The sequence below is a fragment of the Furipterus horrens genome, unplaced genomic scaffold (assembly GCF_987537825.1).
Source record: "Furipterus horrens unplaced genomic scaffold, mFurHor1.1.pri manual_scaffold_2, whole genome shotgun sequence".
Classification (NCBI taxonomy): Eukaryota; Metazoa; Chordata; class Mammalia; order Chiroptera; family Furipteridae; genus Furipterus; species Furipterus horrens.
In genome coordinates, this window is record NW_028327172.1 from 74,600,579 (window position 1) to 74,628,098 (window position 27,520).

The 27,520-nt window shown below is 37.7% G+C and overlaps 1 protein-coding gene across 1 annotated transcript in view; it reads left to right on the forward strand.

Annotated features, from left to right (window-relative positions):
• The window catches only part of ATM (ATM serine/threonine kinase), a 173,680-nt gene that overhangs the window by 120,398 nt on the left and 25,762 nt on the right, over window positions 1–27,520 (forward strand). The window contains exons 45-56 of the mRNA XM_090265885.1: window positions 193–312; window positions 2,913–3,147; window positions 3,636–3,803; window positions 4,855–4,968; window positions 5,663–5,883; window positions 6,903–7,110; window positions 7,983–8,096; window positions 8,466–8,624; window positions 9,074–9,212; window positions 10,126–10,208; window positions 22,108–22,248; window positions 22,974–23,090. Of these exons, the coding sequence (XP_090122011.1) occupies window positions 193–312; window positions 2,913–3,147; window positions 3,636–3,803; window positions 4,855–4,968; window positions 5,663–5,883; window positions 6,903–7,110; window positions 7,983–8,096; window positions 8,466–8,624; window positions 9,074–9,212; window positions 10,126–10,208; window positions 22,108–22,248; window positions 22,974–23,090 (1,819 nt within the window). The remainder of the gene's footprint in view (window positions 1–192; window positions 313–2,912; window positions 3,148–3,635; window positions 3,804–4,854; window positions 4,969–5,662; window positions 5,884–6,902; window positions 7,111–7,982; window positions 8,097–8,465; window positions 8,625–9,073; window positions 9,213–10,125; window positions 10,209–22,107; window positions 22,249–22,973; window positions 23,091–27,520) is intronic.

The window sequence follows — 27,520 nt, forward strand, 5'->3', positions numbered from 1 at the left end:
CCATAAGTTGTCATTTAGATCCAGGTCTGTGCAATTTCAGACTGTTTTCACCTCAGTGTACTGGTGCTTGAGAATATTAGTGTCATTAGATTAAAGTCGGAGCCTATGATCAGAACTCTTTAACAACAGATTTGAACCTTTGCTTTCCTGAAAAGCTCTTCTTAGCTTTCTTATTGTCTTTTCTGCCACTAGAGTAAAAGAAGTAGAAGAGCTGTGTAAGGGCAGCCTTGAATCTGTGTATTCACTCTACCCCACACTCAGCAGATTGCAGGCCCTGGGAGAGCTGGAAAGCATTGGGGAGCTCTTCTTAAGGTATGTGGTTCACACAGCTTTGTCATTCTCAACTATGGTATTTCTGTGACTAGCAGTGACTTTAAAAATCAAAATAGAGACTAGCAGTGGGTTTGTTTCTCCCCTTCTATAAAGACGTAAGTTGATTGATCTAGTGAACTGTGGTCCTATTAAAATAAACATTTTGAAAAATATTGAAAGTAAAAATTCAAGTTTTTAGAGTTCAGCTTTATGTGTTTTATTTTATTTATTTATTTATTTATTTAATCCTTTACCAAAGACATTCTTATTGAGTTTAGAGAGGGGGGAAGAGAAAAGGAAATATCGATCATTTGCCTCTCGTAGGTACTCTAACAGGGACTGAACCAGCAATCCAGGCATGTGCCATGACTGGGAATCGAACCTGTAACCTGTTTAGAGGATGATGCTTTAGCCCACTGAGCCGCACCAGCCAGAGCTATTTTCCTCTATATACCATTTTCCCTTTTCTAAGCCAGGTGAAAGTGTTTCTTCATGTTTTTTTTGCCATAGCATCTTATACTCCATTCTAGCATTGTACTGGCATTGGTGTCATTTTATAGAGACTGCCATGTTAAACTAGAGCCTCTCTAAAAGAGGGGCCCATTCTCTTGTTTATTGTTGTGTCCCCAGTGCATTTTCCTGGTGCTGATTCGTACTATACATTCAGTGACCTTTATTCTGTGACTGTGAGTGAATTTGGAGAGTTGTTAGGGAAGACTTGCTCTCAAGATGTTGAGAAGAAAGTGATCCAGAATATTGGGAAGTGAGCAAAAACAGCTGTTCCAGATGTTACATATCTCAGTTTGGATTTTTTGACCCTGAGAAAGTCACTTATTTGGGGTGGCCTCACTTTCCTTATTTCTAAAATGGAGAATTTATATTTGATTGCCTCTAGAGCCCTGTGTAGCCCTGTCATTCTGAGTCACTATTATTACTATAAAAGGAAGGAAAGAGGGTATACTTTACTAAGATTACCGTACTTTTATGCTAAACTAAAACTTGGAATATGCTTTGTAAGTAGAAAGGAGAGGGAAATTTTAGAGTCAGGAAATAATAGGGTTTTTCGTAATTGCATAGTCAAAGACACTGCCATTGGTGTGGCTTTTCTTAACTAGAGAATAAAGGGACAAAACTACTTTCTGCTTTCAGTAATAAATATATTGGTAGTTCTTAGTGCCAGAAATCTAGGAACTCTCAAAGAGAGATGTCTTCAACTAAAGAGAGGATAGGAGTCCTTAAGAAACCCCTAGAGAGTAATAGTGGCTCTTTGTCTGATAGGGAATTACAGGGAAGCAAAGCAGAGGAAATGTTTGATGAACTGAATTAGAGGTCCCATGACTCAAAATCATCTTTATACTTATAATAAGACGTTAATTCTTTTTTTTTTTTTTTTTTTTTTGCTCTCATTCTCTCATGTGGTACAGTGAAGTTTTTAAGGTATCAGAAAAAAACACAATGATCTGTGAAAACTATTAACATACTCCTCCCTTTTTTCAACTACATACCTGTGTGAGGGTAGAGTTTCTTCATATATTTCAATCAAAACATCATATCACCGCAAACTAAATGGAGAAGAAGAGAATTCAACTGTCTCTTTTAACCCAGACATCAGAGAGATTTACTGAAATACAATTCATTGCCATTTTCTCACTAAATTTTGTTTTGAGAAATGTGGTTATTTTTTAAAAATGTTATTTAGGATATATAGTAGATTTATTATTGTTATTTAAATTAGTAAATATTTTATATTTTCTCAATTTTAGTTTCTAATATGGTAAATATAGTAGATATAATCTAATAAACAGAAGCTCTTTAGGATTTTCAAAAATTTGTAAGCATGTAAAGGGATTCCTGATATTAAAAACTTTCCTACACCCTGCCCTGGAATCTTTTTGGGAGGAATTAGTTTTGGTTCCTATGAATTTGTGTCACTGTTTCCTTCTTTATCAAGCAACGGAAAGAGCTTTCATTTACTAGTCAGGACCTTGTCACCTTCTTTATCTCCCTGCTTCATCTTAATCTTTCTCAAAAACAGTAGTCCTGAAGAATTAGACAGTGTTAACTACTTTAAACACCCGGGAGCATACTGTTCATATAAATTAATTGTACAACATGCATTTTCTCTTCCAATAATAAATAATGTTGGTGTATGAAATCTTTGCCAGCATTTCCTTCACTGGATTGTGATTTCTTGAACAGCGACAATAATGTATAGAGTCATCCCTACGCCTGCTGCATGCTACAGGTATATAGTGGGTTGATCTCATTTCCTTGCTGACATGTCCTCTTTTACCACAAGGAGCATGAAGCAGGATGAGAGGTCTGGGTGTTTGGTATGATGGGACTAATGTTCTCATTTTAGAAGACATTTTTAAGAAAATCTTTTAAAATGTTCATTGTTTGTGGCCTCTCTGCCCACCCTCCAAATTCAAAACCATTCTGTAGTTTTCTAAATTTGATCCTTATTTTGGTTAGTTAGAAGTTCCAGTCTTGTTTCCATTAAAAAAACCTTTATGTTATATCTTAAATTTAGAATATGTGCAATAACAATTTTCTTCCCATTTTTATTGTTTACTGAATTCTCTGATTTTTGCTTTCAGATCAGTCATGGGTAAGCAACCCTCTGAAGTGTACATTAAGTGGCAGAAACACTACCAGCTTCTCAAAGACAGTGATTTCAGTTTTCAGGAGCCTATCATGGCTCTACGCACAGTCACTTTGGAGCTCTTGATGGAAAAGGAAATGGAAAGCTCCAGAAAAGAATGTTTGAAGGACATTCTCACCAAACACCTTGTAGAACTTTCTATACTAGCACGAAATTTCAAGAACACTCAGGTAATAGGGTATGAAATATGACATCTCATCTCTTCACCTTTCCTTTTATTGTCTATAAAACAAAGTATGTGTAAAGAGCAGTATCACTGAGAGATAAGAGATTGCTAATAGAATACTCTAGAGCATAATTGTTTAAGCTCAGGTTTCCCATTTAGAATTAGAGCTGAGTTTAAACTTGGACAAGGGCCTTACTTTCTCTAAGCCTAAATTTTCTGTTTATGAAATGAGAAGATACCTAACATATTGATAAAAGGTCAGTGATTTTACATACATGTATGTTCACACGCCCATACATACATATATATTTTGACATTGAAAAAAGAGGCAGAAAAACAGTAGGGGTTAAGGAAGGCAGGAAAAAATGTACATAAGGTAATTCTGATCAGTAGCCTAGTCCTCAGTGAATGGCAGTTACTGCTTTTATTATTATTAGTGGTAGTAGTAACAATAGTAAAATTATTTACTTTTATGTATTATTTTCATTTCAGCTCCCTGAAAGGGCAATATTTAAAATTAAACAGTATAATTCAACTGGTTGTGGAGTTTTTGAGTGGCAGCTGGAGGAAGCACAAGTATTCTGGGCAAAAAAGGAACAGAGTCTCGCCCTGAGTATTCTCAAGCACATGATCAAGAAGTTGGATGCTAGCTGTTCAGAGGTTCACTTTTTTTTTTTTTTAATTGACTGAAATAGTATTTTACTATTATTAAAAAAAATAACTTCTTTAAATATTTTTAATAAGTTCATAATTTTATTAAAGCCTTGAGATTACTGATTCATGAATAAGTAACTATAAGGAAGCTGGAAAATTAATATCTGTAAGATGATTTAAGAAGTATTCTTTTTGTCAATTTTCAACAATTCTCTCAGTCCATCTAGTGGTAGTTATTTGATTTATCCCGATGCCTTTTTAAAAAACTTTCTACAGAACTCCAGAAGGGTATGTGGGAAACAAACATGAAATAGCTACCATAAATTTGGAATAAGGGAAAAATGTATGAGAGAACAAAATTTTTTAAAAATCAGATGGCATAATTAGCTTGTCAATCTAAATACTTTGAAAATACAATGTCTGATATTTTATCTTATATTACCTATTACTTATTGAGAACTTAGATGCCTCTCCAGCTTTATTTCCAGCACACAGTGGACAAAAGTAGAGGCATTTGTAGGACTCATGAAGTGTTAAAAGGTTTAGTCACAAGGTGTCCTCACGTATACCTGACTAGTGAACATCAGCTTACTGTACTTTTGGTATTGGGTACTTGTATGACATCTTTCATTGTTAGAGAATTCATTATTATACCAAAGCACTGGGAGCCAATATGATATAATATTTAAATATTGCTTAACAATATTGGCCCTGGAGTTACCTATACTCTTTGTACCTCAATTTTACTTTGCACTCTGCAAATTATGGATAATAGTACTCATTTCATAAGATTAAATGTTTTAATATATATAAAGTCCTTAGAAAGTTCTTGGCATAAACAAGTACTCAATAACTGTGAGTTGCCCTAATAATAATAATTATAAACAATAGAGGATGATTATTTCGTAGACTTACATATTTGAATTATTAAAATAGTTGTATGGTTAAAGCAGGTAAAGAAAATCCTTGTTAACCTACTTTTATATTCTTAGTAAAATATGTTTTCGTATAGTCCTGATAATGAATTACATTTTGAGAGTTTGCTTTTTGTACACAGAATGACCCCAACCTAAAACTTATATACACAGAATGTCTGAGGGTTTGTGGAAACTGGTTAGCAGAAACCTGCTTAGAAAATCCCACAGTCATCATGCAGTCCTATCTAGAAAAGGTAAGACTTTCTAGCAGCCTTTAAGAAAGTAGTTTAGCATGAATACAGTTGATTTTTTTCATCAAGGCCAAACTTATATCCAAAGTAAATAAAGTATGATTTCACTTTTCCTTATATTATTGTTGTAGTTCTTTGACTTTATGGCAGGATGAAACAATGTTACAAAATCAGGAGCATATTTTGAAAGTAATCTCCAATGTATCTTCCTTTTACCCCCCACCTCAGCTACTCTTTCAACAAATTGTATCTGATCATGTCTCCATTTATTTATCTATAAAATTAGCTGATCACAGAATATTCAAGTCATCCTTTGCTATTCATTTGTAGTCCAACCACCCAACAAGTAATACTAGGACCTCAGTGCTCTGGCCCCTTTTAGCCTTCTTGTTTCTCCCTGTTAGGTCTTTAGTTTAACTAATTTTGGAAATAGTTACCTCCCTAAATAAGTGTAACATGAAATGCATAATGATTGTCTTTAAGTTTTATGGAGGCTTTTGTTTCTGCACAGTTCTTTACAAATATTAGCTGTCACAATCAGTTGTTTCGAAAAGTCAAGAAAATACTGTACTTCATAAAATACAGCTGATACATAAATAAGTTAAACACTAGTGTAGGAATTTATTTGACCTGAGTGATTCTTTAGATGCCTTTAGCACCTGCAAGTATAATAGAAACGGATTGTGTTTTCTTGAAGGCGGTGGAGGTTGCAGGAAATTATGATGGAGAAAGTAATGATGAGCTCAGAAATGGAAAAATGAAAGCATTTCTCTCATTAGCACGGTTCTCAGATACTCAGTACCAGAGAATTGAAAACTACATGAAATCATCAGAATTTGAAAACAAACAAGCTCTCCTGAAACGGGCCAAAGAGGAAGTGGGCCTTCTTAGGGAACATAAAATTCAGACCAACAACAGGTAACTAAATGTTTACAAGTGACAAGATGCACAGATACACAGTGACTGTTTATGAGGAGGGACCCCAAACAGGAATTATCTCCTGGAGGGCAGGCTCCTTGCAATATAGGCTTCCCCTGCTAGGTGAGTGTACTAGGCATCCATCTGTATCTGTACCAGTTGGTGGTGTTGTGTGTGAGAGGCTGCATAGAGCTTCAGTGAATTTTTTTTTTTTTTTAAGACTCATTTCAGCATGTTTGCCCATTTTATGATGGGTGATTTACGAATGCACCTGCCCACACAATGCTGAGTGTTCAGTACTTTTTGACCAAAAACACCATGACCCCATGCCCCACCCTCCCTATTCACCTGATCTCCCTGAGTGACTTCTTTTTGTTTCCCCAATGAAAAAAGTCCTCAAAGGGAAATGGTTTGCCAGTGTGGAAGAGGTGAAGCAAAAAACAGCAGAAGCACTAAAAGGATTCAAAATTGATGTTCAAAAACTTTTGAGCAGTGGATAAAAGTCTCAATTAGGTGTATTGCATCAAATGTGAAGTACTTTGAAGGTGACTGAAGTTTAAATGTGTAAGAATAAACACAATTTTTTATAAATAAATTCTGAGGTTTTGGGGGGTACACACACATACACACACACCCCACCACCACCAGCTCATGCTGTCTGGTTTGGCTCAAGTTCATTATAGAGTATATGGATGTTAACTTTTTGGTCACCTATTTTGATATATTTAAACCTTCTGTTTAGCCCTACCTTTGGTCTATATATTTTAGTCTTAAGTAGAGAATAAAGTTAACTAAATACCTTACGTAAAGCCCACTGTCTTTGGTTGCGTAGGATAGCTTTTGAATTGCACAAATTTAAGTTGAAAAATAAATTTTGGAAAAAGATAAAATAAGTTTGTTCCCTTTATAATCCTTAGATTTTTCCTTGTTCTGATTTTTTATGTTATATATCATGTATGATATTGTAGTTCTATAAAATTTAATGGCTTTTGTGTTTTGCTTTAATTATTCAATGCAAGATACACGGTAAAGGTTCAGCGAGAGCTAGAGCTGGATGAATGTGCACTCCGTGCACTGAAAGAGGATCGTAAACGCTTCTTATGTAAAGCAGTTGAAAATTACATCAGTTGCCTGTTAAGTGGAGAAGGGCATGATATGTGGATATTTCGTCTTTGTTCCCTCTGGCTTGAAAATTCAGGAGTTTCTGAAGTCAGTGGTATGATGAAGGCAAGTAGTCTTTTCAACCCAGTTTCCACACTGTGCTTTAAAAGCTTAGAATTAAGTCCATCGGTGTTCAGTGCTTACAGTACACACAGGTTCAAGTACATGTAGGTATTCTTAGTTAGCTCTAACGATGCAGTTTTCTATGGAAAAGAGAGAATTTAGGTCAGTCTTTCCCTGTTTCTTTGCCATTGCCGCAGGAAAATACCCAGAATGCTGCTAGATTGGGGGATTTGGAAAGCAGTTAAAAATGATTTGATCACAGGTGGGTTTTTTTCTGGAATTTTTACTTTGTAAATGCAAAACGAAATTTTTTTATGAAAGCATCTGGACAGTATTTTGTTGATATTTTTATTTTAAAAATGTTAAATTTTATTGATACCTGGTGTTAAAGTTATGTTATATATATGACAATAATTTTGAAGCTTAAAAGTAAAATAATTCTGCATGAAAAGATTGATAAAATTCATAATGGGTACAGCTAATCTCTGCTACTATTGCATCATCCTGCTACTTTTAGCATAAAGGGTATAATAATTATTTCATTTTATTACACATTGACGTCTCAGGAGCCAAGATTACCATGGCCCACAAATCCATATTCGTCCTCCTAGGAAGTCCTACTAGAGTACAAGCAGTGCCAAGTATTTCAGTTTTCAGTACAGTTTAATTTAGGATCAAATACTATGACTTACCGATGAATCAATCAGACTTTCAGATAAGATGAATGATAAGGAAAAATGTAGTTAGAAAAATGTTATTAAAAACACCAGGTGGTTGTGTTAGCTGAAGAGCATTACTTTAGAATAATTTATTTACTTAGTTATGAGGCTATTTGAATGCGTTGATTTTTAATTTTGTATTTTTTTTAATAATAGAGAGATGGAATGAAGATTCCATCTTATAAATTTTTGCCCCTTATGTACCAACTGGCTGCTAGAATGGGGACCAAGATGATGGGAGGCTTAGGATTTCATGAAGTCCTCAATAATGTAAGTAAGCTTGAAAATCAAAGTGACAATTACTTTTCTTTTATGTTATTATATACTATATCAAGTATATACTCCTGTTCCATTCTAGGAAATGAAAATACAAAAACATTTTAGTCACATTTCTTATGCTGCATAAGGGCAGGAATGAAGATTTCCTTTTATCTTCTCTCACTGCACATAAGTAACTTAACTTCTCTCTCTCTTATTCCTCATGGACTTCTGTCTCTCCCACACATTCACACAGCTCACCCACTGCAGTATCTAGTACAGTAACACATATCTTAATGTGAAGCAAAATGAAAGGGTTGTGGATTTTCTGCTTTTTTTGAATTTTTTGCATAAAACTAATGGTTCTCCATATTCTGACAGCTCATCTCTAGAATTTCAGCGGATCACCCCCATCATACCTTGTTTATTATACTGGCCTTAGCAAATGCCAACAAAGATGAATCTTTGACCAAACCAGAGGGAGCAATAAGGAGCAGAATAACTAAAAATGCACCTAAACCAAGCTCTCAGCTTGATGAGGTATTTGAATTAAACATACATAATTTTTTGAATTGTGATAGTCATATTTTCCCAGATATTGTTTTCTTAAGTCTCAGGGATTCTAAGATTGTGTGTTGTGACCATATTGAATTTGTAAAATCTTTGTGATTATTATGCCACCTGAAAGTCCAAAATTTCTGAATATTTCTCAAAGCACAGTAAGTACCAATAATATTTCACATTTTTTTGTCACACCAGTGAGCAAATAAAATAGATTTTGAAAGGATCCATGCCATTTATTCTTGAGATTATTATACATTTGACATATTTCATTCCTAAGGGGTTGTTTTGTTTGGATATGTGGGATTATAGTCCTTTCATTGTCCACATGTGTGCACACATTCTTTTTTCCTTTTGTTACTATAACTGAAAAGTTGAAGTGTCAGGTATTTTCTTACACATTTTGATTATGTTTATTTCATTAATAGGATCGAATCGAGGCTGCAAACAAAATAATACATACTATCAGAAGTAGGAGACCTCAGATGGTCAGAAGTGTTGAGGCACTTTGTGATGCGTATATTATGTTAGCAAACTTTGATGCCACTCAGTGGAAGACTCAGAGAAGTATGTTTAAAAGAATGAGTTTTCGCTTTTTGCTGTTATTCTCTGTATTTACATATATTACCATCCTGATGATTACAATTCATATGTAATCCAACTTAATTTTTATCTAGTAGCTTCAGCATCCTGTACTTTTTCACTTAATATTTCTGATGGGACTGATAATAGATGACTGCACTGAATTAATTATTTGATCAGTTTCAGCAATTTTCTGTCACAGAATTGCATAGAAGCAAGTCCTTTAACTGAATAACTGAGTGTGTTTAGGAACAGGATTTTTAAGTACTGTTAGTTACTCACTATAACTTAAAAGTCATTTTTTCCATAGAAAGCTTTGTATGTAATCCTTCACTCTTCTTGATGTGTTTGTTCAAATAGTAATAAACTGCTGTAATTTTTGGTTATATGCATTCACTGAGAAGTATCTCTTTCTCCATACTTTTAAAATGGCATTCCTTTTTCTGTTCCAAATCATAGCTTCACATTTAAATTCTATTACTTTGAAATAAGAGTGAAACTTCTCATTGAGCTCCTCTAAGCAAACAAAAAATATCATCATGCCCTTTAGTCACTTTTAATAGTAATATGGCAGGAGTATATTATGTAATTATCTTCTGTAATTCCTTTAAAAAAGCATTACTTATTGTAAGGTGTTCACCCTGATCCCTGAGGTAGAATGTGGTCTACATTAGCAGTGGCAGGTAACCTGCAGATGCACTGTAAGCCATGCTGACCATTGCATGCTCTGACCCTAGCTGCATTGTGTCCTGTACCCGTGGGTCTTCATTTCTAAATCAGGGCCTAACCCACGGATCAGCCACAGGTCGGGTCTGTGGCATCTGCTGAATGGTGCATTAGCTTCAGTGCTGTTCCTCAATTTCTGGTTGTCACTAAAACCTCTTTATTTTAAATACAGAAGGCATAAAAATTCCAGGAGACCAGCCAATTACTAAACTTAAGAATTTAGAAGATGTTGTTGTTCCCACTATGGAAATTAAGGTAATTTACTATTAAACTTTTTGACATTTTTTTTTATTAAAACAAATTCCTTTCTATTAGATTAAATCATTTGATTTTGCCTTTTTTGTAGGTCAAAATTGGTTAATAAAGGCAATTTTGTTTCAACCTATAGTTTCTTTTCACTTTTAGATTCCCTTTACTCAAGCTTTAAACTTTGTAAAGGCCTCTTCTGCTTCCCTTTCTTTTGCCTTCAGTTTTATACCTTCCATCTTTCTTATGAAGAAGGTCGAAAGGCTGTTATCCTCACTGGCCAGAGGGAAAGAGTCCATGTGCTTATGCCAAGATTAATTTTCAACTTGGCAAAAAAGTTACTAATTGCGTTATTGGTTTAAAAAGTTCTGTATGCAATGGTCTATTGACTGTGGTGTTTTACAGTATTAAGTAATGCAGTGTGTATTATAGTATAAATTTGATTGTAATTTTCAATGATACTTTATGTCATAATGATCTTTTATTGCTACAAGAACCCTCTACTCAGGGATATATGTAATAATATAGTTTTAGAAAATGATGATTTTAACTACATTATAAATCTCTTTTTTGAGTTTGTGGTTTAGGGTTAGTGCCTATAGTTACTTGATTTGAAGTATAGCTATATTATGTGGAATAACTAATACCTTTCTAGCTATTATTCCATCAATATTATTTAGCTGAATGTTTTATGAAAATGCCATATTTAGTGGTTACAACCAAGAAAACACCTCTCCACACTCTTCTAAAATCTACCATATTTTTTTATAGTATATTTTATTGGTTATGTGTTAGCATAGTCCCAATTTTTTCCCCTTTCCTCTCCTCTGCCCAATGCCCCCCTTCCCTCCAGCAATCCCACCCCCAATAGTTCATGTCCATGGGTCGTGCGTACAAGTTCTTTGGCTTCACCCTTTCTTATATTATTCTTAACTTCCCCCTGTCCATTTTGTATTTACGAATTATGCTTCTTAATCTCTGCACCATTGTCCCATTTCTCCCCCTTACTCCTTCCAGCTGATAACCCTCCAAATGATCCCCATACCTATGATTGTTCCTGTTCTGGTTTGCTTAGTTGGATTTTGTTTGTATTTTTTAGATTCAGTTGTTCATAGGTGTGAGTTTGTTGTCATATTAATGTTCATAATTTTGATCTTTTTCCTAAGTTATTTCCTTTGACATTTCATAAAATTATGGCTTGGTGATGACGAACTCCTTTAGCTTTACCTTGTCTGGGAAACACTTTGTCTGCCTTTCCATTCTAAATGATAGCTTTGCTAGATAAGAGTAATCTTGGTTGTAAGTTCTTGCTTTTCATCACTTTGAATACTTCTTGCCAGTCCCCTCTTGCCTGCAAAGTTTCTTTTGAGAAGTTAGCTGGTAGTCTTATAGGCGCCCCTTTGTAGGTAACTCTCTGCTTTTCTGTTGCTTTTAAGATTCTCTCTTTATCTTGAACCTTTGGCATTTTAATAATGATGTGCCTTGGTGTGGTTCTCCTTGGGTCTTGCTTGTTTGGGACACTCTGTGTTTCCTAGACTTGTATGTCTATTTCCTTCACCAAATATGGGGAGTTTTTCTTCATTATTTTCTCATATAAGCTTTCAATTTCTTTCTCTTCCTCTTCTTCTGGCAGCCCTGTGGTTTGGGTGTTGGCACGTTTAAAGTTGTCCCAAAAGTTCCTAAGCCTCTCCTCATTTTTTTTAAAATTCTTGTTTCCTCATTCTGTACTGGTTCACTGTTTTTTACTTCCTTATGTTCCAAATCATTGATTTGAACCCCGGTTTCCTTCCCTTCACCGTTGGTTTTGTGTGGATTTTCCTTTGTTTCATTTAGCATAACCTTAACTTCTTCCCTTATGCATTTGTCATACTCAAGCATATCTGTCACGCCTGTGAGCATCTTTATCACCAGTGTTTTGAACTATATGTCTGTTAGGTTAGCTGTGTCCTCATCGCTTAGTTCTCACACTGGAACCTTGATCTGTTCCCCCTTTTGGGCCATACCTCTCTGTCTCCTAATCTTGACAGGCTTCTGTGTGTGTTTGTCTCTGTGTCTTAGGTAGAGCTATCGCTCCTGTTACGTTGTTAGGGGCGGAGCCTTAGGGATTCGTCAGTACAGGGCAACCCATTTCACCACACTGTGGCGCTATATGTGTTGTAGGGGTTTGAGAGGGAACAATGCCACTTGCTCAGCACTTGCCCATTTTCCAGGCACTTCCCCTTCCGTATGGGACTAGTGCCTCTGTAGCTGTTGCCCTGGCTGTCATTCCCAGAGTGGGTGGGTCTGTGGACTTTCTAGGACCTTGGGAGCCCTTTAAACAAGTGTACTCTGCTGAGATACCAGCAGTTTCTTCCTCCACCCCAACCCCCACTAGTTTGCACAGGCAGAATCAATGAGGCTTTATTTTCCCAGCCTCTGGGACTGTAAGCTGTGCTGTCTGGTCTGGTCTGGTGCTGGTGCTGGGAGCACTCCCCAGGTGTCCCCCCTGACTTTTTAAAACGTGTGACTGCGCTATCCTCCAGCCTGCCACTGCTGCATCTGCTGCCGCCACCACACCGCATCCTCTCCCCTCCAGCTCCGCCCCTTCTACCTGTCTGGATGAGTATTTTTACTTTCTATCTTTGTTTGTTGGACTTCCATGCAGATCAATTTTCTGGAACTTCTCGTTGTCTCAAGTTTTGAGGTACAGTAGTCCCTCTCTATATCGTGGTTCACTTATCACGGCCTCACTATATCACGGGATTTTAAAAAATATTATATATAATTTTTTATCGTGGATTTTTCCCTATATCACGGGATTTTGCAGTACTGTATACTTATGTTGTTAAAGTTATGTAGGTTTAACAGTGTAGAATAAATGTAAGGTTTCTATTTTGCAGGGGTGGGGGGCTGTCTAGAACATAATACCCGCAGTAAGTGAGGGAATACTATAGTTGTATTCCTTCTAGTTTTGTAGGGAGACGCAGTATCTCTATCTAGGTCTCCATATTGCCTGGAAGTCTACCTTACTATGTTTTTGTTGAGTAGTTTACTGTTTCTCAGATGACTGAACATACAAGTACTATAAAGAAATGAACCCTGATTTTTCAATAATTTTTCAGTGGTACTATTCTAATTTTGTATGCCCTACTTTTATTGAGAGATATGTAAGGAGGTACTGTTTTTAATGTCATTTTTAAAAATTTTTATTTATTGTTTTTTTTAATTACAGATGTCCCACTTTTTCCACTATTGTTCTCCCCCCATCCCACCTTGTTATCCTTGTCCATAGGTAATTCATACTACTTTCTTGACTAAGACCCCTTCCCTTTTCTCCCCTTGCCCCCGTTTTTCCTCCCCCCTGTCACTGTCAGTCTGCTCCTCCTTTACTTTCTTCTGGTTCTGTTTTGCTCATTCGTTTCTGTTGTTCAATAGTTTCATGTATTAGGTGATATCATATGGTATTTGTTTTTTGTTGCCTGGCTTATTTCACTAAGCATAATGCTCTCCAGTTCCATCATGTTGCAAATGGTAGGAGTTCCTTCTTTCTCTCTGCTGCACAGTATTCCATTGTGTAAATGTACCACAGCTTTTTAATCCACTCATCTACAAATGAGTACTTAGGTTGTTTCCAGCACTTGGCTATTGTAAATAGCACTGATGTGAACATAGGGGTGCATAGGTTCTTTTGAATTGGTGTTTCAGGATTCTTTGGATATAATCCTAGCAATGGAATTGCTGGGTCAAAAAGCAGGTCCATTTTTAGTTTTTTTGAGGAAATTCCATACTGTTTTCCATAGTGGCTGTACCAGTCTGCATTCCTACCAGCAGTGCACTGGGGTTCCCTTTTCTCCACATCCTTGCCAGCACTTGATGTTTGTTGATTTGATGGTCTTGGCCATTTTGACGTGTGTGAGTTCGTATCTTATTGTGGTTTTTATTTGCATCTCTGTGATGGCTAGTGATGTTGAGCATTTTTTCCAATGCCTATGGACCCTCTGTATGTCCTCTTTGGAGGAGTCTTTGTTCAGATACTTTGCCCATTTTTTAATTGAGTTGTGTGTCTTCTTGGTGTTGAGTCATATAAGTTCTTTATATATTTTGGAAATCAATCCCTTGTCTTAGGTATCATTGGCAAATATGTTTTCCCATATTGCTGGTTCCATTTTCATCTTGCTGAGCAGAAACTTTTTTGTTTGATGTAGTGCCACTTGTTTATTCTTCCCTTTATTTCCCTTGCCTTAGGAGATATGTAGGTGAAAATACTGCTACATGGGATATCTGAAGTTTTCTTGCCTATTTTTTCCTCTAGGGCTTTTATGGTGTCACGGCTTACATTTGAGTCTTTGATCCATCTTGAGTTTATTCTGGTGTGTGGTGTAAGTTGGTGGTCTAGTTTCATTTCTTTTGCACATCCCTCACTCGTTCTCCCAACACCATTTGTTGAAGAGGCTTTTTTCACTCCATTTGATGTTCCTTCCCCCTTTGTCAAATATTAATTGACCATATAGACCTGGGTTTATTTCTAGACTCCCTATTCTGTTCCATTGATCTATATGTCTGTTCTTATGCCAGTACCAGACCGTTTTGATTACAATGGCCTTGTAGCATAGTTTGGTATCAGGTATTGTGATTGTGCCTACTGAGTTCTTCTTACTCAAGATGGCTCTGGCTGTTTGGGGTCTCTTTGGTTCCATATAAATGTTTGAAATATTTGTTCTAGGTCTGTGAAATATGTCATTGGTATGTTAATAGGGATTGCGTTGCATCTAAATTGCTTTGGGTAGTATGGACATTTTAATGATGTTGATTCTTTTCATCCATGAACATGGTATGTGCTCCCATTTATTTGTATCTTCCTTAATTTCTTTCTTCAAGGTTATGTATGTAGTTTTCTGAGTACAGGTCTTTTACCTCCTTGGTTAAGTTTATGCCTAGGTAATTTACTTTTCTTTTTGCTATAGTAAATGGGATTTTTTTTTCCTGTTTCTATCTGATATTTTTTTGTTCGTGTACAGAAATGCCTTTGATTTCTGATTATTGACTTTGTACCCTGCTATTTTGCCGAATTCACTTATTAGGTCGAATAGTTTTATCGTGGAGCCTATAGAATTTTCTATGTACACTATATGTCATCTGCAAATAATGACAGTTTTACTTCCTCTTTTCCAATTTGGATGCCTTTTATTTCTCTTTCTTGTCTAATTGCTGTGGCTAGAACTTCCAAGACTATGTTGAATAGGAGTGGAGAGAGTAGACATCTTTGTTTTATTCCTGATCTCAGGAGGAATGTATTTAGTTTTTGCACATTATGATGTTGGCTTCAGGTTTCTCTTACATGGCCTTATTATATTGAGGTATGCTCCCTCTATTCCCATTTTTCTGAGTGTTTTCATCATAAATGGGTGTAGTACTTTATCAAATGCATTTTCAGCATCTATTGATAAGATCATGTGATTTTTGTCTTTCATTTGTTTATGTGGTATATTACATTTATTGATTTGCAAATATTAAACCATGTTTACATCCCTGGGATAAATCTCACTTCATCATGGTGTATGATATTTCTAATGTGTTGCTGGATAAAGTTTGCCAATGTTTTGTTGAGGATTTTAGCATCTGTGTTCATCAGCAATATTGGCATGTAGTTTTCTTTGTTGTGTCTTGACCTGGTTTTGAAATTAGGGTAATACTGGCTGCATGAAAATCATTTGGGAGACTTCCCTCTTCTTGGTTTTTGAAATAGTTTGAGAAGGGTGTTTCGTAAAATTCATCTGTGAAGCCATTGGGTCCAGAGGTTTTGTGTGAGGCAGTTTTTTTATTACTCCTTCAGTTTCACTAGTTACTATCAGTCTGTTCAGGCTTTCTGCTTCTTCTTGATTCAGTTTTGGAATATTATATGTTTCCAGAAATTTGTCCATTTCATCTAGGTTGTCAAATTTCTTATTATACTGTTGTTTATAGTAATTTCTGAGTCCTTTGTATTTTTGTTGTATTGGTTGTGATTTCTTTTCTTTCATTTCTGATTTTATTTATTTGGGTCTTCTCTCTTTTTTTCTTGATGAGCCTGGTTAAAGGCTTGTCTATTTCATTTATCTTTTCCAAGAATAAGCTACTGGTTTTTTTGATCTTTTGAATTGTTTGTTTAGTCTCCATGTCATTTAATTCTGCTCTGATCTTGATGATTTCCTTTCTTCTACTCGCTCTGGGCTTTGTTTATTGTTGTTCCTCTAGCTCTTGTAGCTGTAGGGTTAGATTTTTTATTTGAAATTCTTTTATCCCTTTTTGGTAGGCCTGTATTGCTATGAACTTTTCTCTCAGGACTGCTTTTACTGTATCCCTTAGGTTTTGGTATGTTGTGTGTTCATTATCATTTGTTTCCAGAAATTTTTTATTTCTTCTCTAATGTCATTGTTAACCCATTAATTATTTAATAGTATGTTATTCATTCTCCATGAGTTGGAATGTTTTTGAGTTTTTTTCCTTAAGATTGATGTCCAGTTTCAAGCCATTCTGATCTGAGAAGATGCTTCATATAATTTCAATTTTCTTAAATTTCTTGAAGCTTGTTTTATGTCCTACCATGTGGTCTATCTTCGAGAATGTTCTATGTGCACTTGGAAAGAATGTATACTTTACTTCTTTGGGGTGAAAAATTCTATATATATCAATTAAGTCCATTTGATCTAGAGGATTATTCAGTTCCTCAATATCCTTGATTTTTCTTTGCTTTGAAGATCTGTCCATTGTTGACAGTGGGGTATTAACGTCCCCTACTATGAGTATGTTGCTGTCTATATCCTTCTTGAAACCCTTCAAGATTTTCCTTATATATTTGGGTGCTCCTATGTTGGGTGCTTATATGTTTACCACGGTTGTATCTTTGTGATGGATTGTTCCCTTAAGTATTATGAAATGTCCCTCTTTGTCTCTTTATGGCCTTTACAGTGAAATATGTTTTGTCTGATATAAGTATTGCTACCCCCGATTTTTTTTTTATGTCCATTTGCTTGACATATGTTTTTCCATCCCTTCACTTTCAATCTGTGTAGTAGATCTTTTGTTCTGAAGTGGGTCTCTTGTAGAAAGTATATATGTGGGTCATGCTTTCTAATCCATTCTGCTACCCTGTGTCTTTTTATTGGTGCATTTAATACATTTACATTTAAGGTTACTATTGATAGGTACTCATTCATTGTCATTTTTCCCCTTTGTACTTGTGTTCCTCTCTCTCTCTCTGTTTCTTCATTTTCTTAAAACAGTCCTTTTAGCAATTTATGCAATACTGGTTTGGTGGAGATGTATTCTTTTAGCCTTCTTTTGTCCGGGAATGAGAGCCTTGCTGGGTAGAGTAGTCTTGGTTTTAGGCCTTTGTTTTTCATTGCTTGGGATATTTTTTGCCATTCCCTCTGGCTTCTAATGTTTCTTTTGAGAAATCAGTTGATAGGCTTATCAGAGCTCCCTTGTGTGTTATTAGTTGTTTCTCTCTTGTTGTTTTTATAATTATCTTGTCTTTCAGTGTTGCCATTTTAATTATGATGTCTTAGAATGGGCCTGTTTGGGATCATCTTCATTGGGACCCTCTGTGCTTCCTGGACTTGCATGAGTTTTTCTTTCTTCAAGTTAGGGAAGTTTTCTGTCATTACTTTTTTCAAACAGGTTTTCTATCTGTTGCTCCTCTTTTTCTCCTTCTTGTATTCCCTGATACAGATATTATTATGTTTCATGTTGTCCAGCAGCTGTCTTAGAACCTCTTCATTCTTTTTCAGTCTTTTTTTGTTTTATTACATTGTCCTCCAGCTTGCTGATCTGATCTTTTGCTTCCCCTTGCCTGCTTTTAATTCCTTCTACTGTGTTCTTAAATTCAGAAATTCTATTCTTCATTTCCTCCTGGCTCTTATTGATAGCTTGTATGTCCTTTTTCACGCTGGTGTAATTCTCAGTAAGTTTCTTGTAGTTTCCCTAGGGTTCTTTATAGTTTTTTTCAGCTCACTGAGCTCATCGAACTTCCCTATAATCCATCTTTTGAATTCCATGTCTGATAGTTTGCTTTCCGCTATTTCATTTAGCACTCTTTCTGGGGATTCCTCCTTTCCTTCTGATGTGGTTTTTTTTCTATGTCTTCCCATTTTTTGTGACTCTTCTTGTTTCTGCTTCTTAGATTGATTTACACTTCCTGGATCTGCCCCTGGTGGAGTCAGATCCTGTACCAGTCTAGGCCTAGGCAGCCTGTTGGAGACTACCAGAGACCTACTACCTTTGTCTGTCTCCTTTAGTTGTTAATCTATTCAATCTGTGATCAGCAGTCAGGCTTAAGCACCAAGGGCGGGGCATATTAATTCCTGTGGTTCAAGGCTTTTTCTTCCCCTCAGACTGATGTCACTTGGAGGGGAGTGGTCTGCCTGCAGTATGCGGAATGAGTCAGCACTGGCACCCAGTCAGCTGCTCCCTCAGTTCTCTCCCCAAAGCCACTGCCCCAGACTCTCCCCCAGTGTCTCTGGTCCTCTCTGCCCTCCCTCTGCTTGAGCCCTTGTTTAGTGGGAGCCAAAATATCCTCGCGTATGATCCTTTTAAGAGCTCTTTGTCTCCAGCTGTTTCTTTCAGGCCAGCAAAAAAACACAAACCTGCAGCTTTTCACTTTTTAAAGGTGGAATATACTTTACTTTCTGCTCTGTTGCTGTAGGCTGGGAAGCCCAGCTGGGAGTCTAGATCCTGCCCTTCCCAGGGGAAGTCCCAGCTGCTGATCTGCCTCTCAGTCCCTTCAGCTGCCACCCATGGGAGCCCAGCCAGCCCTTCCACATCTCCGTACTTCCTACCAGTCATGTTGCAATGAAGTGGCCTTTTGTGTCTCTCCGTGGTTATAAGACTTCTCTCCAGCTAGTATTCAGTTAGTTATTCCAGTTGATATCTGCACAGTGTAGTTGCAGTACCATATTGGTCTTGGGAGGAGGTCAGTGCAGCTTCCATTTGCTCCTCCGCCATCTTGTATCCTGTCCATTCTTTTATCTGTCATTACATTTTTAAACAGGTTTTCTATTCCTTGTTTCCCTTCTTTTCCCTCTGGTATCCCTATGGTATGGAAATTGTTACATTTTGTGTTGTCTGGCAGCTTTCTTAGACCTTCTTTACCTTTTTCAGTCTTCTTTTGTTTTGTTGCACTCCCAGCTCGCTGATCCAATCCTCTACTTCCTCTTACCTGCTTTTTAATTCCTTCTACTGTGTTTCAGTTCAGAAATTGTATTCTTCGTTTTCACCTGGCTCTTATTGATAGTTTCTATGTCCTTTTTTTTTTAGGGAAAGGAAAAAGGATTGAGTAGCCCATTGGAACAAGGGATGGGGGGGAAGGGGAAAAGGAGGGGAGCAGGAGGACACTCCTAGTCTACCTCGAGGGCCGATTGGAGTCTCCTTTCTGTCTTTTTTAATGCTAGTGTAGTTTGAAGTAAGTTTCTTGTAGCTTCCCTGGAGTTCTTTGTAGTTTCCCTGAAGGTCTCTGTAATTCCCCTGGAGTTCGTTGTCATTTTCTCTTTGTCAAGTTCATTGAGCTTCATTATAACCATTCGTTTGAATTCCATGTCTGATAGTTTGCTTGCTTCTGTTTCATCTTATACTCTGAGGATTCTCCTTTTTCCCTTACATTGTCAGGTTGTTTCTTTGTCTCCCCATTTTAGGTGACTCTTCTTGTTTGTTTTTGTTTCTTAGATTTGTCTGCTTTGATTTCCCACCTTTGTGGTGTGACTTCTGTAATAGGAGACCTAGAGTATTCAGTGGTGCAGTCTCTTTGACCTTGTGAGCTTGATGCTCTTGGGATGCCCTTTATGCCATTTGTTTAGGCTCTCTGGTTGTATTTCAGTGTTGGTGGTTATTGAGTTGTTCTTTGGTGGGACCTTCCCTCTGACTAGCTGATTAAGAGTCACTTGGCCCACCATGTCTTGAATTCTTTTGTGGATATGCTGTTAAAACATAAGTGCACAACCCAGGTACCCTCAAAAATATCCCCCATTCACAATCACACTGTCAGTAGCAAATGAGCCAGTGTTAATATATATGTAAAGAGATTAAGACTATCATACTAAAGGACAAACAGATAAGGGTTGACTAACTGAAAGAAAGATGATTTTTGAGAGGGAAGGTGGAAGAACAATAATAGTAGCGAGTAGGGACAGGCAATGTGAGATAGTAAGTAAATTTACATTGTATGTTGAAAAGGGGAGGGAAGAAAGCAGAATGAAGTAAGAGAGGAGAAGCGTATATTATTAGGTTTATACAGAAGTTATATAATATATATTTAGTGTGATGTAACATGAAACAAAGCAAAAAATAATAATAAAGAAGAATAAGAGGAAGGAAAAGTAGAAAACAGATTAGAGAAAAAGCATCTCCCCAGTACTATGGACAGCCTTCGGGCTATGATTGATATAGGTGGGATGGGAATAAGAGGGGGGAAAAAGAAAGAAAGAAAAATTTAAGAGATGTCCAAAGGAAAGGGAAGTGAATTTGAGATGATATAGGGGATAGGTATCCTAAGAATGAAGAATGAAAACGAGGCTAAAAGAGGGAAAAAATTTCAAATGTAAGCTGAAAGAAGGGTTGGAGGAAGTTATTAATGGAGTGTGAGGGTGCAGGGCTATAGGATTTGAAATACTGAAAGAGTCATAGTAGGAAAAGGTAGAATTTAAGGCAAAAGTAAGAAAAGGAGTTGGATGTTAAAGTGGGGTAATAAAAGGGAGGAGTAACATGATATTTGGAATGAACTATAACAACTAGCGACTTAAAATGCATAAACTGGGAGAACAAGAAAATAACTCGTGAAGAATACCACGGTTGAATTCATCTCAGTAATATCTGGTTTTCACTGCTTTCTTCTATTTCTGGACCTGCCCCTGGTCAAAGTTCCATGGGTTTCATACCTTCCTTTCTGGCTCTCTGGCTGTGAGGAGATCTAGCTGGATTCTGGAGCTGCTATTCTCTTACTCGTGGGTCTGCCGACCTCTCTCTTTACTGCAGCTCTCCGCTGTGAGCCTCACTGAGTTGGGTCCCCCTGACTGGTCCTGTGGTACCCTCTAGCCCTCTTCCATTTTTGTTCAGCAGCACTACTGTGCCAGTGCACTGGTGCCACGCCCATATATTCCTTGCCAAGTCTCGGGTCTTGTTTCAGCTCTTCTTCCAAAAAAGTCTATGTGTGGCTTCCAGACTGCAGCACCGGTTTGCGTTTTGTTTAGCAGAGCCCTTGTGTGCACAGGCTTGCCAGCTTGGGGGTCCCTACCAAGTCTCAGGTCCCATCTCAGCTTTCCTTCTAAAAGAGTCTCAGTTGGGCCCTTCTCTCCATGCTCTCCCCTGCTCCAAAATTCACACAGTCTCTCGCAGTCGGGCTGGCCTCTGTCTTCCCGCGCCTCTGACTGTTTCACCAAAACTTCTCACAGACTCACTCCCGGATGTTGCTGGTCAGGGCACCCATATGTGGTGGGAGCGCAGTTTCCAAGCAGGTATCTGATAATGAGCCAGTCAGCAGCTTACCCTATACGGTGTGGTGGAGGTGCTGAGCTGGGAAGCTTGGTGACTCTGCTTGGAGAGTGCAGGCTGAGCTTTCTGCCCTCTTGCACGCTGCTCCCATGCTCCAGTTCCTGTTCGCCTTATCTGAAAGCTGCTCTCACTCCGCTCAGTGTTTGTACTCCAAGTCCTTCCACAAGGAGCAAGCAGACAACACTGCTACCTACTCCGCCGCCATCTTTTCTGCTCTTTGTCAATTTTTAAAAGCTTTTCGATGTCAAATATTCTGTCATTTAACAGAAAGTTAAAATTATAGCTTCAGTTCTTAACCAACAGCACCTTGTCATTTACTGCTGTTTAACATAATTATTAATCACAATTCATTTTTATATAGATGCAAGTAGTGTGTCTGACCTATTATCGTATTTGTATTTTTTATTAGGTGGACCCCACAGGAGTATATGGAAATCTGGTGACTATACAGTCATTTAAAGCAGAATTTCGTTTAGCAGGAGGTGTAAACTTACCAAAAATAATAGATTGTGTGGGCTCTGATGGCAAGGAAAGGAGACAGCTTGTCAAGGTGAGACTTCCCTTCTATGGTGTGTGGTTCTTCAAGAGTTTACTGAAAAAAGTCAAAGAGAAACTATAGTTGATATTTTCTTCCTGCTTTATTGGTGTCTTTAGTTTTATTCTGAAAAATTATAGGTAAGAAAACTTATAGAGTAGAAATACATTATTTTTTAGAAGTAGAATGCTTTTCTATATTTTTTTGTATTTCTGAAAGATCATCATTATACCAATTGATTGAAGTTAAAAGAATATTTTTAACATGTACAGACATGATGAGGTTAACATTCAGCTCGCTCGTTATACAAAAGATATTTGGGGGGTTGTTTATTTTCTTGAATAGTTCAAGTTGAAGGTCCTTGCTTCAGTATCCTAAGCCTGGTACTATGCTGAGTGCTATCAGATGTAGCAGAAAGGGACAGCATTCCTCTTTTACTCTGTTCAAAAGCTGCCTGGGCCTTGCTGAGGAGTTGAGTAGTGGGGAGACAACTCTGTTGTCCCACCCAAGTAGTTTGCAGCTGACATCAGGTGGAGGAATTCCAGTTAGTCTAATCACAACAGCAACTAGGAAGAACTTCTTTCGCCTTAGTCTTAATTCTTTGAGACACTGTTAAGAGAAGCACTGACGCTCGGGTTGATTTCTCAGTGCCCTTCCACTGTTTTCAGATGATCTTTGATATGGTTTTTTAATAAGAAAACGAACTGTGCTTAGTTATTTGTGTTTTGATTTTCCTGAAGGGCCGGGATGACCTGAGACAAGATGCTGTCATGCAGCAGGTGTTCCAGATGTGTAACACATTACTGCAGAGAAACACTGAGACGAGGAAGAGAAAATTGACTATCTGCACATACAAGGTCACTAGTTTATACTTTTGCTGCTTCCCCAAGAACATAAAAATGATGTCATTATGCAGACCAGGGGGTCAGAAAGTATTTTTCTATGAAGCACAAGATAGTAAACATTTGAGACTTTATGGGCCACAAAAGGTCTTCACATATTCTTTACATTTTCTTTAGAACCCTTTTAATCTGAAACTCCATTCTTACCTCACAGGCTTCATAAAACAGCCTGCAGCTGGGTTTGGTCTAAGCCATAGATTGCCACCTCTGATTTAGCCTCAGAGCTTGCTTGCTTTCTTTTTTTAAGAGGGCTCGTTAATATTGATTGCAGTTAGATGTTTCTTTTAATCAACTAAAGTATTTTTTCCTTATCTTTAACATTTGGTCTTATTTCTGGTATAAAAGTACTCTTAAGAAGAAATGGGCTTTTAAATTTGTTAATTTTCGACCAGGTAATAAGTTTGCATGGTTCAAAAATCCAACAGTTGAAAAAGATATGAAAAGAGAAGCCGTCTCTCACCCTTAATCCTATCAACTTTATCCACTCCACTTCTTTCTTATCTCTATAAGTACTATTTTCATTTGTTTCCAGGTTATAAAAATAGAATATGTGAATATATTTCACTTTTATCCCCATTTCTTAGAAAAAAGACAACATACATATGTTGTTTCTAATTTAACTATATTATAGAGGTCTGTCTCATTTTTCGAGAGCTTCATTTTGTGTATTACATGATTATTATAAAAGCCCTTATTGTATAAAGTGGGCATTTCTGTCATTAGTAGTCTTTTGCTATTGCAAACAGTGCTATGCTGCAGTGAATGACATTGAATATATAATTTTTCATATATACATATATATATATGCAGGCCAGTTTGTGGGATCCATTTCTGAAAGTTTTGTCATGGGTCAGATGATAAGTGCGCCTGATGCCAGGTTGCACCCAGGGAGGCGAAGGGAGTCCTCAGCCCAAATCAGGTTCTTATCACGGAACAAGAAGGAATCTGAGAGCATGACAGAAAAATTCAGCAAAGCACAGTAAACTTATTAAAGCTATAGAATGCATTCAGAAAGTGACAGTGGGCGACCTCGAAGAATGAGACATGCTGATGGGGTCTGGCTGGAAGGCTTTTATTAAACACGGGGTAAGGTTGTCTTTGGCTTTTGAAGCTGGTGGGGGGTCACTGCCAACTATGGTCATCCTTGCCTCTCCTTTCCAGATAGTAGTTTCTTTTTGGTCCTCTCAATTACACAAAATTGGGGATAGGGAGAAGGGGAACAGGTGGTCACTGAAAGGTACATCTGTGATGTTCCAGCCAAGCTGGAGAAGAGGAGGTGTAGATCTTAAGGCTTTCATTTCCTATTCTTTCCTGCTTCACACCTCTTTTGGGGAAAGATACTGTCAGATTACCCATGTGGCAGGATGTACCAATTTGCATCTCCTCCAGCAGTTTGCCTGAGAGGACAGTTTTCAAGTCAAGTTATTCTATTAGTTAGTCATCTTTGATCCCTACACTGAATGCTTATTTAGGATGTTTACATTTTAAATAATAACAGTTCTGAAGGGCCTATTTTCCATAGGTGTGTCCTTTTTGATTTCATCCTGTATCTCCTATTTGCCCTTTATCCTATTACTTCTGTAACAAGATTTATTTGTTTGTTCATTGTTCGTGTTTCTGTGAAGATACAAACAAATTAAGGAAGTGTATGAATAATTCACTATGTAGTACAGAAGCAGCCTTTAGAGACACTCATGGCAGCCCCATGTCTATGTGTTTCTTACACCCACAAAATGATACATACCAGAAAGTGCTTGTTTTCTCTAGCAAGTTCACTCTGCCTATCTGAGAAGTATCTTAACCACTAACTAATACTAGTTTAAATATATAATTGAAAAAAGTCCCTCTCATAGTAATAAAAAGTATTGCCTGCATGAAAAAATTATAAAAATATAACAAAAAGAGTAAAGGAAAACTAAAATAAGAGAATGCTACCGTGTCTTAAATAAGAAGACATTGAAAAATGTCTGCACATTTCAAATGAATGTATGGACAGTGAAATTCCAATGAAATTTTTTATTACTTTAAAAAATGGTTTAAAAGTTTATCTTGCAGCCCTGGCCAGGTAGCTCAGTTAGTTAGAGCATCTTCCCTACATGCCAGGGTTGCAGGTTGGATCCCCTTTCAGGGCACACAGAAGAATCAACCAATGAATGCATAAATAAGTAGAACAACAGATCTCTCTCTCTCTCTGTCTCCCTCTCTTTCTCTCTCTCTCTCTCTCTCTCTCTCTCTCTCTCTCTCCCCTCCCATCCCCCTCTCCTGCTCTCCCTCCCTCCTTCCCTTCCTCTCTATCAAATCAATAAATGAAAAAAATGTTTTAAGTTTATCTTGAAAAATATATTGCGAGAGTGACTAAACTGTTTTTTTTTTAATGTGTTTTATTGATTATAATATTACATTTGTGCCAATTTCCCTTCCCTTTGCTCCCCTCCACCCGGTGGCCCCCCTCCCTCCAGTTGTCCCCCCCTTTTAGATCATGTCCATTAGTTGTGCATACAGTTCTTCTCAACCTCTCTCTGTCTATTCCATTCCCTCCTACCATGATCCTTAATGCCTATATCATCTCCCTCCCTCTCCCCATTCCCCCTCCCTGTTGACCTCCCCCCAATATGTTCCCCGTATCTATAGTTCTTTTTCCAGTCTCGTTGCCTGTTTAGTTTGCCTTTGTTTCAATTCCCTAGCTTCTGTTGTTTCTTGTGATGCAGTTTTCATTTTAGATTTCATTGTCTTGATCCTCCTTTTTCTAAACCAGTCCCTTTAACATCTCATATAACAGTGGTTTGGATCTAATGAACTCTTTCAGTTTTATTTTGTCCTGGAAACACTTTCTCTGTCCTTCTATTCTGAATGACAATTTCGCTGGATAGAGTATTCGTGGTTGTAGGTTTTGGATTTTCATTACTTTGAATATTTCTTGCCAGTCCCTTCTTGCCTGCAGGGTCTCCCTTGAGAAGTCAGCTGATAGTCTAATTGGGACCCCTTTGTACATGATTCTTTTCTTCTCTCTTGCTGCTTTTAAGATTCTCTCTTTATCTTTAATTTTTGACATTTTGATTATAATGTGTCTTGGAGTGGTTCTCCCTGGGTCCAGTTTTTTTGGAACTCTCTGTGCTTCCTGGACCTGTAAGTCTATTTCCTTCCCCAAGTCTGGGAAGTTCTCCTTTATTATATTTTCACTCAATTTTTCAAGTTCTAGTTCATCTTCCTCGCTCTCTGGCAAACCAATGATTCTTATGTTGGGCCTTTTATAGCTGTCCCAGAGGTTTCTGATCCTCTCATCGTTGCTTCCCATTTCCTCTCGCTGCATTGGTTGACTGCTTGTTCCTTCTCCATATTCCAGTTTGTTGAAATGAACTCTGGATTTTTTTTCCTCACCATCTGTCTCGTATGTGGTTTTGTTCCTTTCGTTATGAGTGTTTTTCGCTTCTTTCTCATCTTTTTCCAAATCTTTTGTGAATTCTGTAAGCCACCTGATAACAATGGCCCAGAACTGATCATCTGACAGGTTTCTTATCTGTTCATCTGTCAGGTTCTCCATCTGTTGCCTGGTGAGCTGTGCCACCGGGATTTCTATAGTTGTCTGCCTCATTTTGACAGATGCGTTTTGTTTTCTTGGGCCGGCTGTAGGGGGCAGTGCCTGTGTACTCGTAATGACCCAGCGACCGGCGCCCTTTGGCAGCCTTTCTCGCTGCGCCGTGGTGCTTTGTCGTCACAGGCCAGCGACCGGCGCCTGTCCGCGACCTATTTCGCAGCCCTGTGGCGCTTTCTTTGGGGGCGGGGGTCCAAGATGGATTCACACAGTTATTCCTCTAGGAGACCGGGATCCGCCCTCCCGCCCCCCTGGGCCTCACTGTTCAAGGCGATGTGGTGGCTGCTTTCCCCAGTGTTGGGGTCGCGAACTGCCGGGGGATCGACTGCAGCCGGGGGTTGTTCTCCCCGCCGCTGTCCCAGGTGCAACCGCAAACAGCTCCGCCCCCTTTCTCTCGTCCTACCTGCCCAAAGAGCGCCGCTGGTTTATAACTTCATATGTTGGGCTTCCGTGTAGTTTTATTTTCTGGAATTTCTAGTTATCCTTTGTTTTGAAGTAGTTGTATTCCTCTCTAGTTGTAGAGGGAGACCTAGCGCGTCCGTCTAAGCCTCCATCTTGGCCGGAAGTCCCTAAACTGTCTTTGATGAAAGTAATAGGTGAGAGTAGACTTTATCCAGTTATACTTAAGCAAATGGTAAAGCTTTAGTAATGATGATGGTATGGTTTGTGGCATAAGAATGGACAAATTAAAATGAATAAGTAGCCTTAAAACAGATGTTTATGTATACATTTATAAGAAAGCAATATATAATTTTGACTTTTAAAAAGTTCCTGGATAAGACTAAAATGCTAT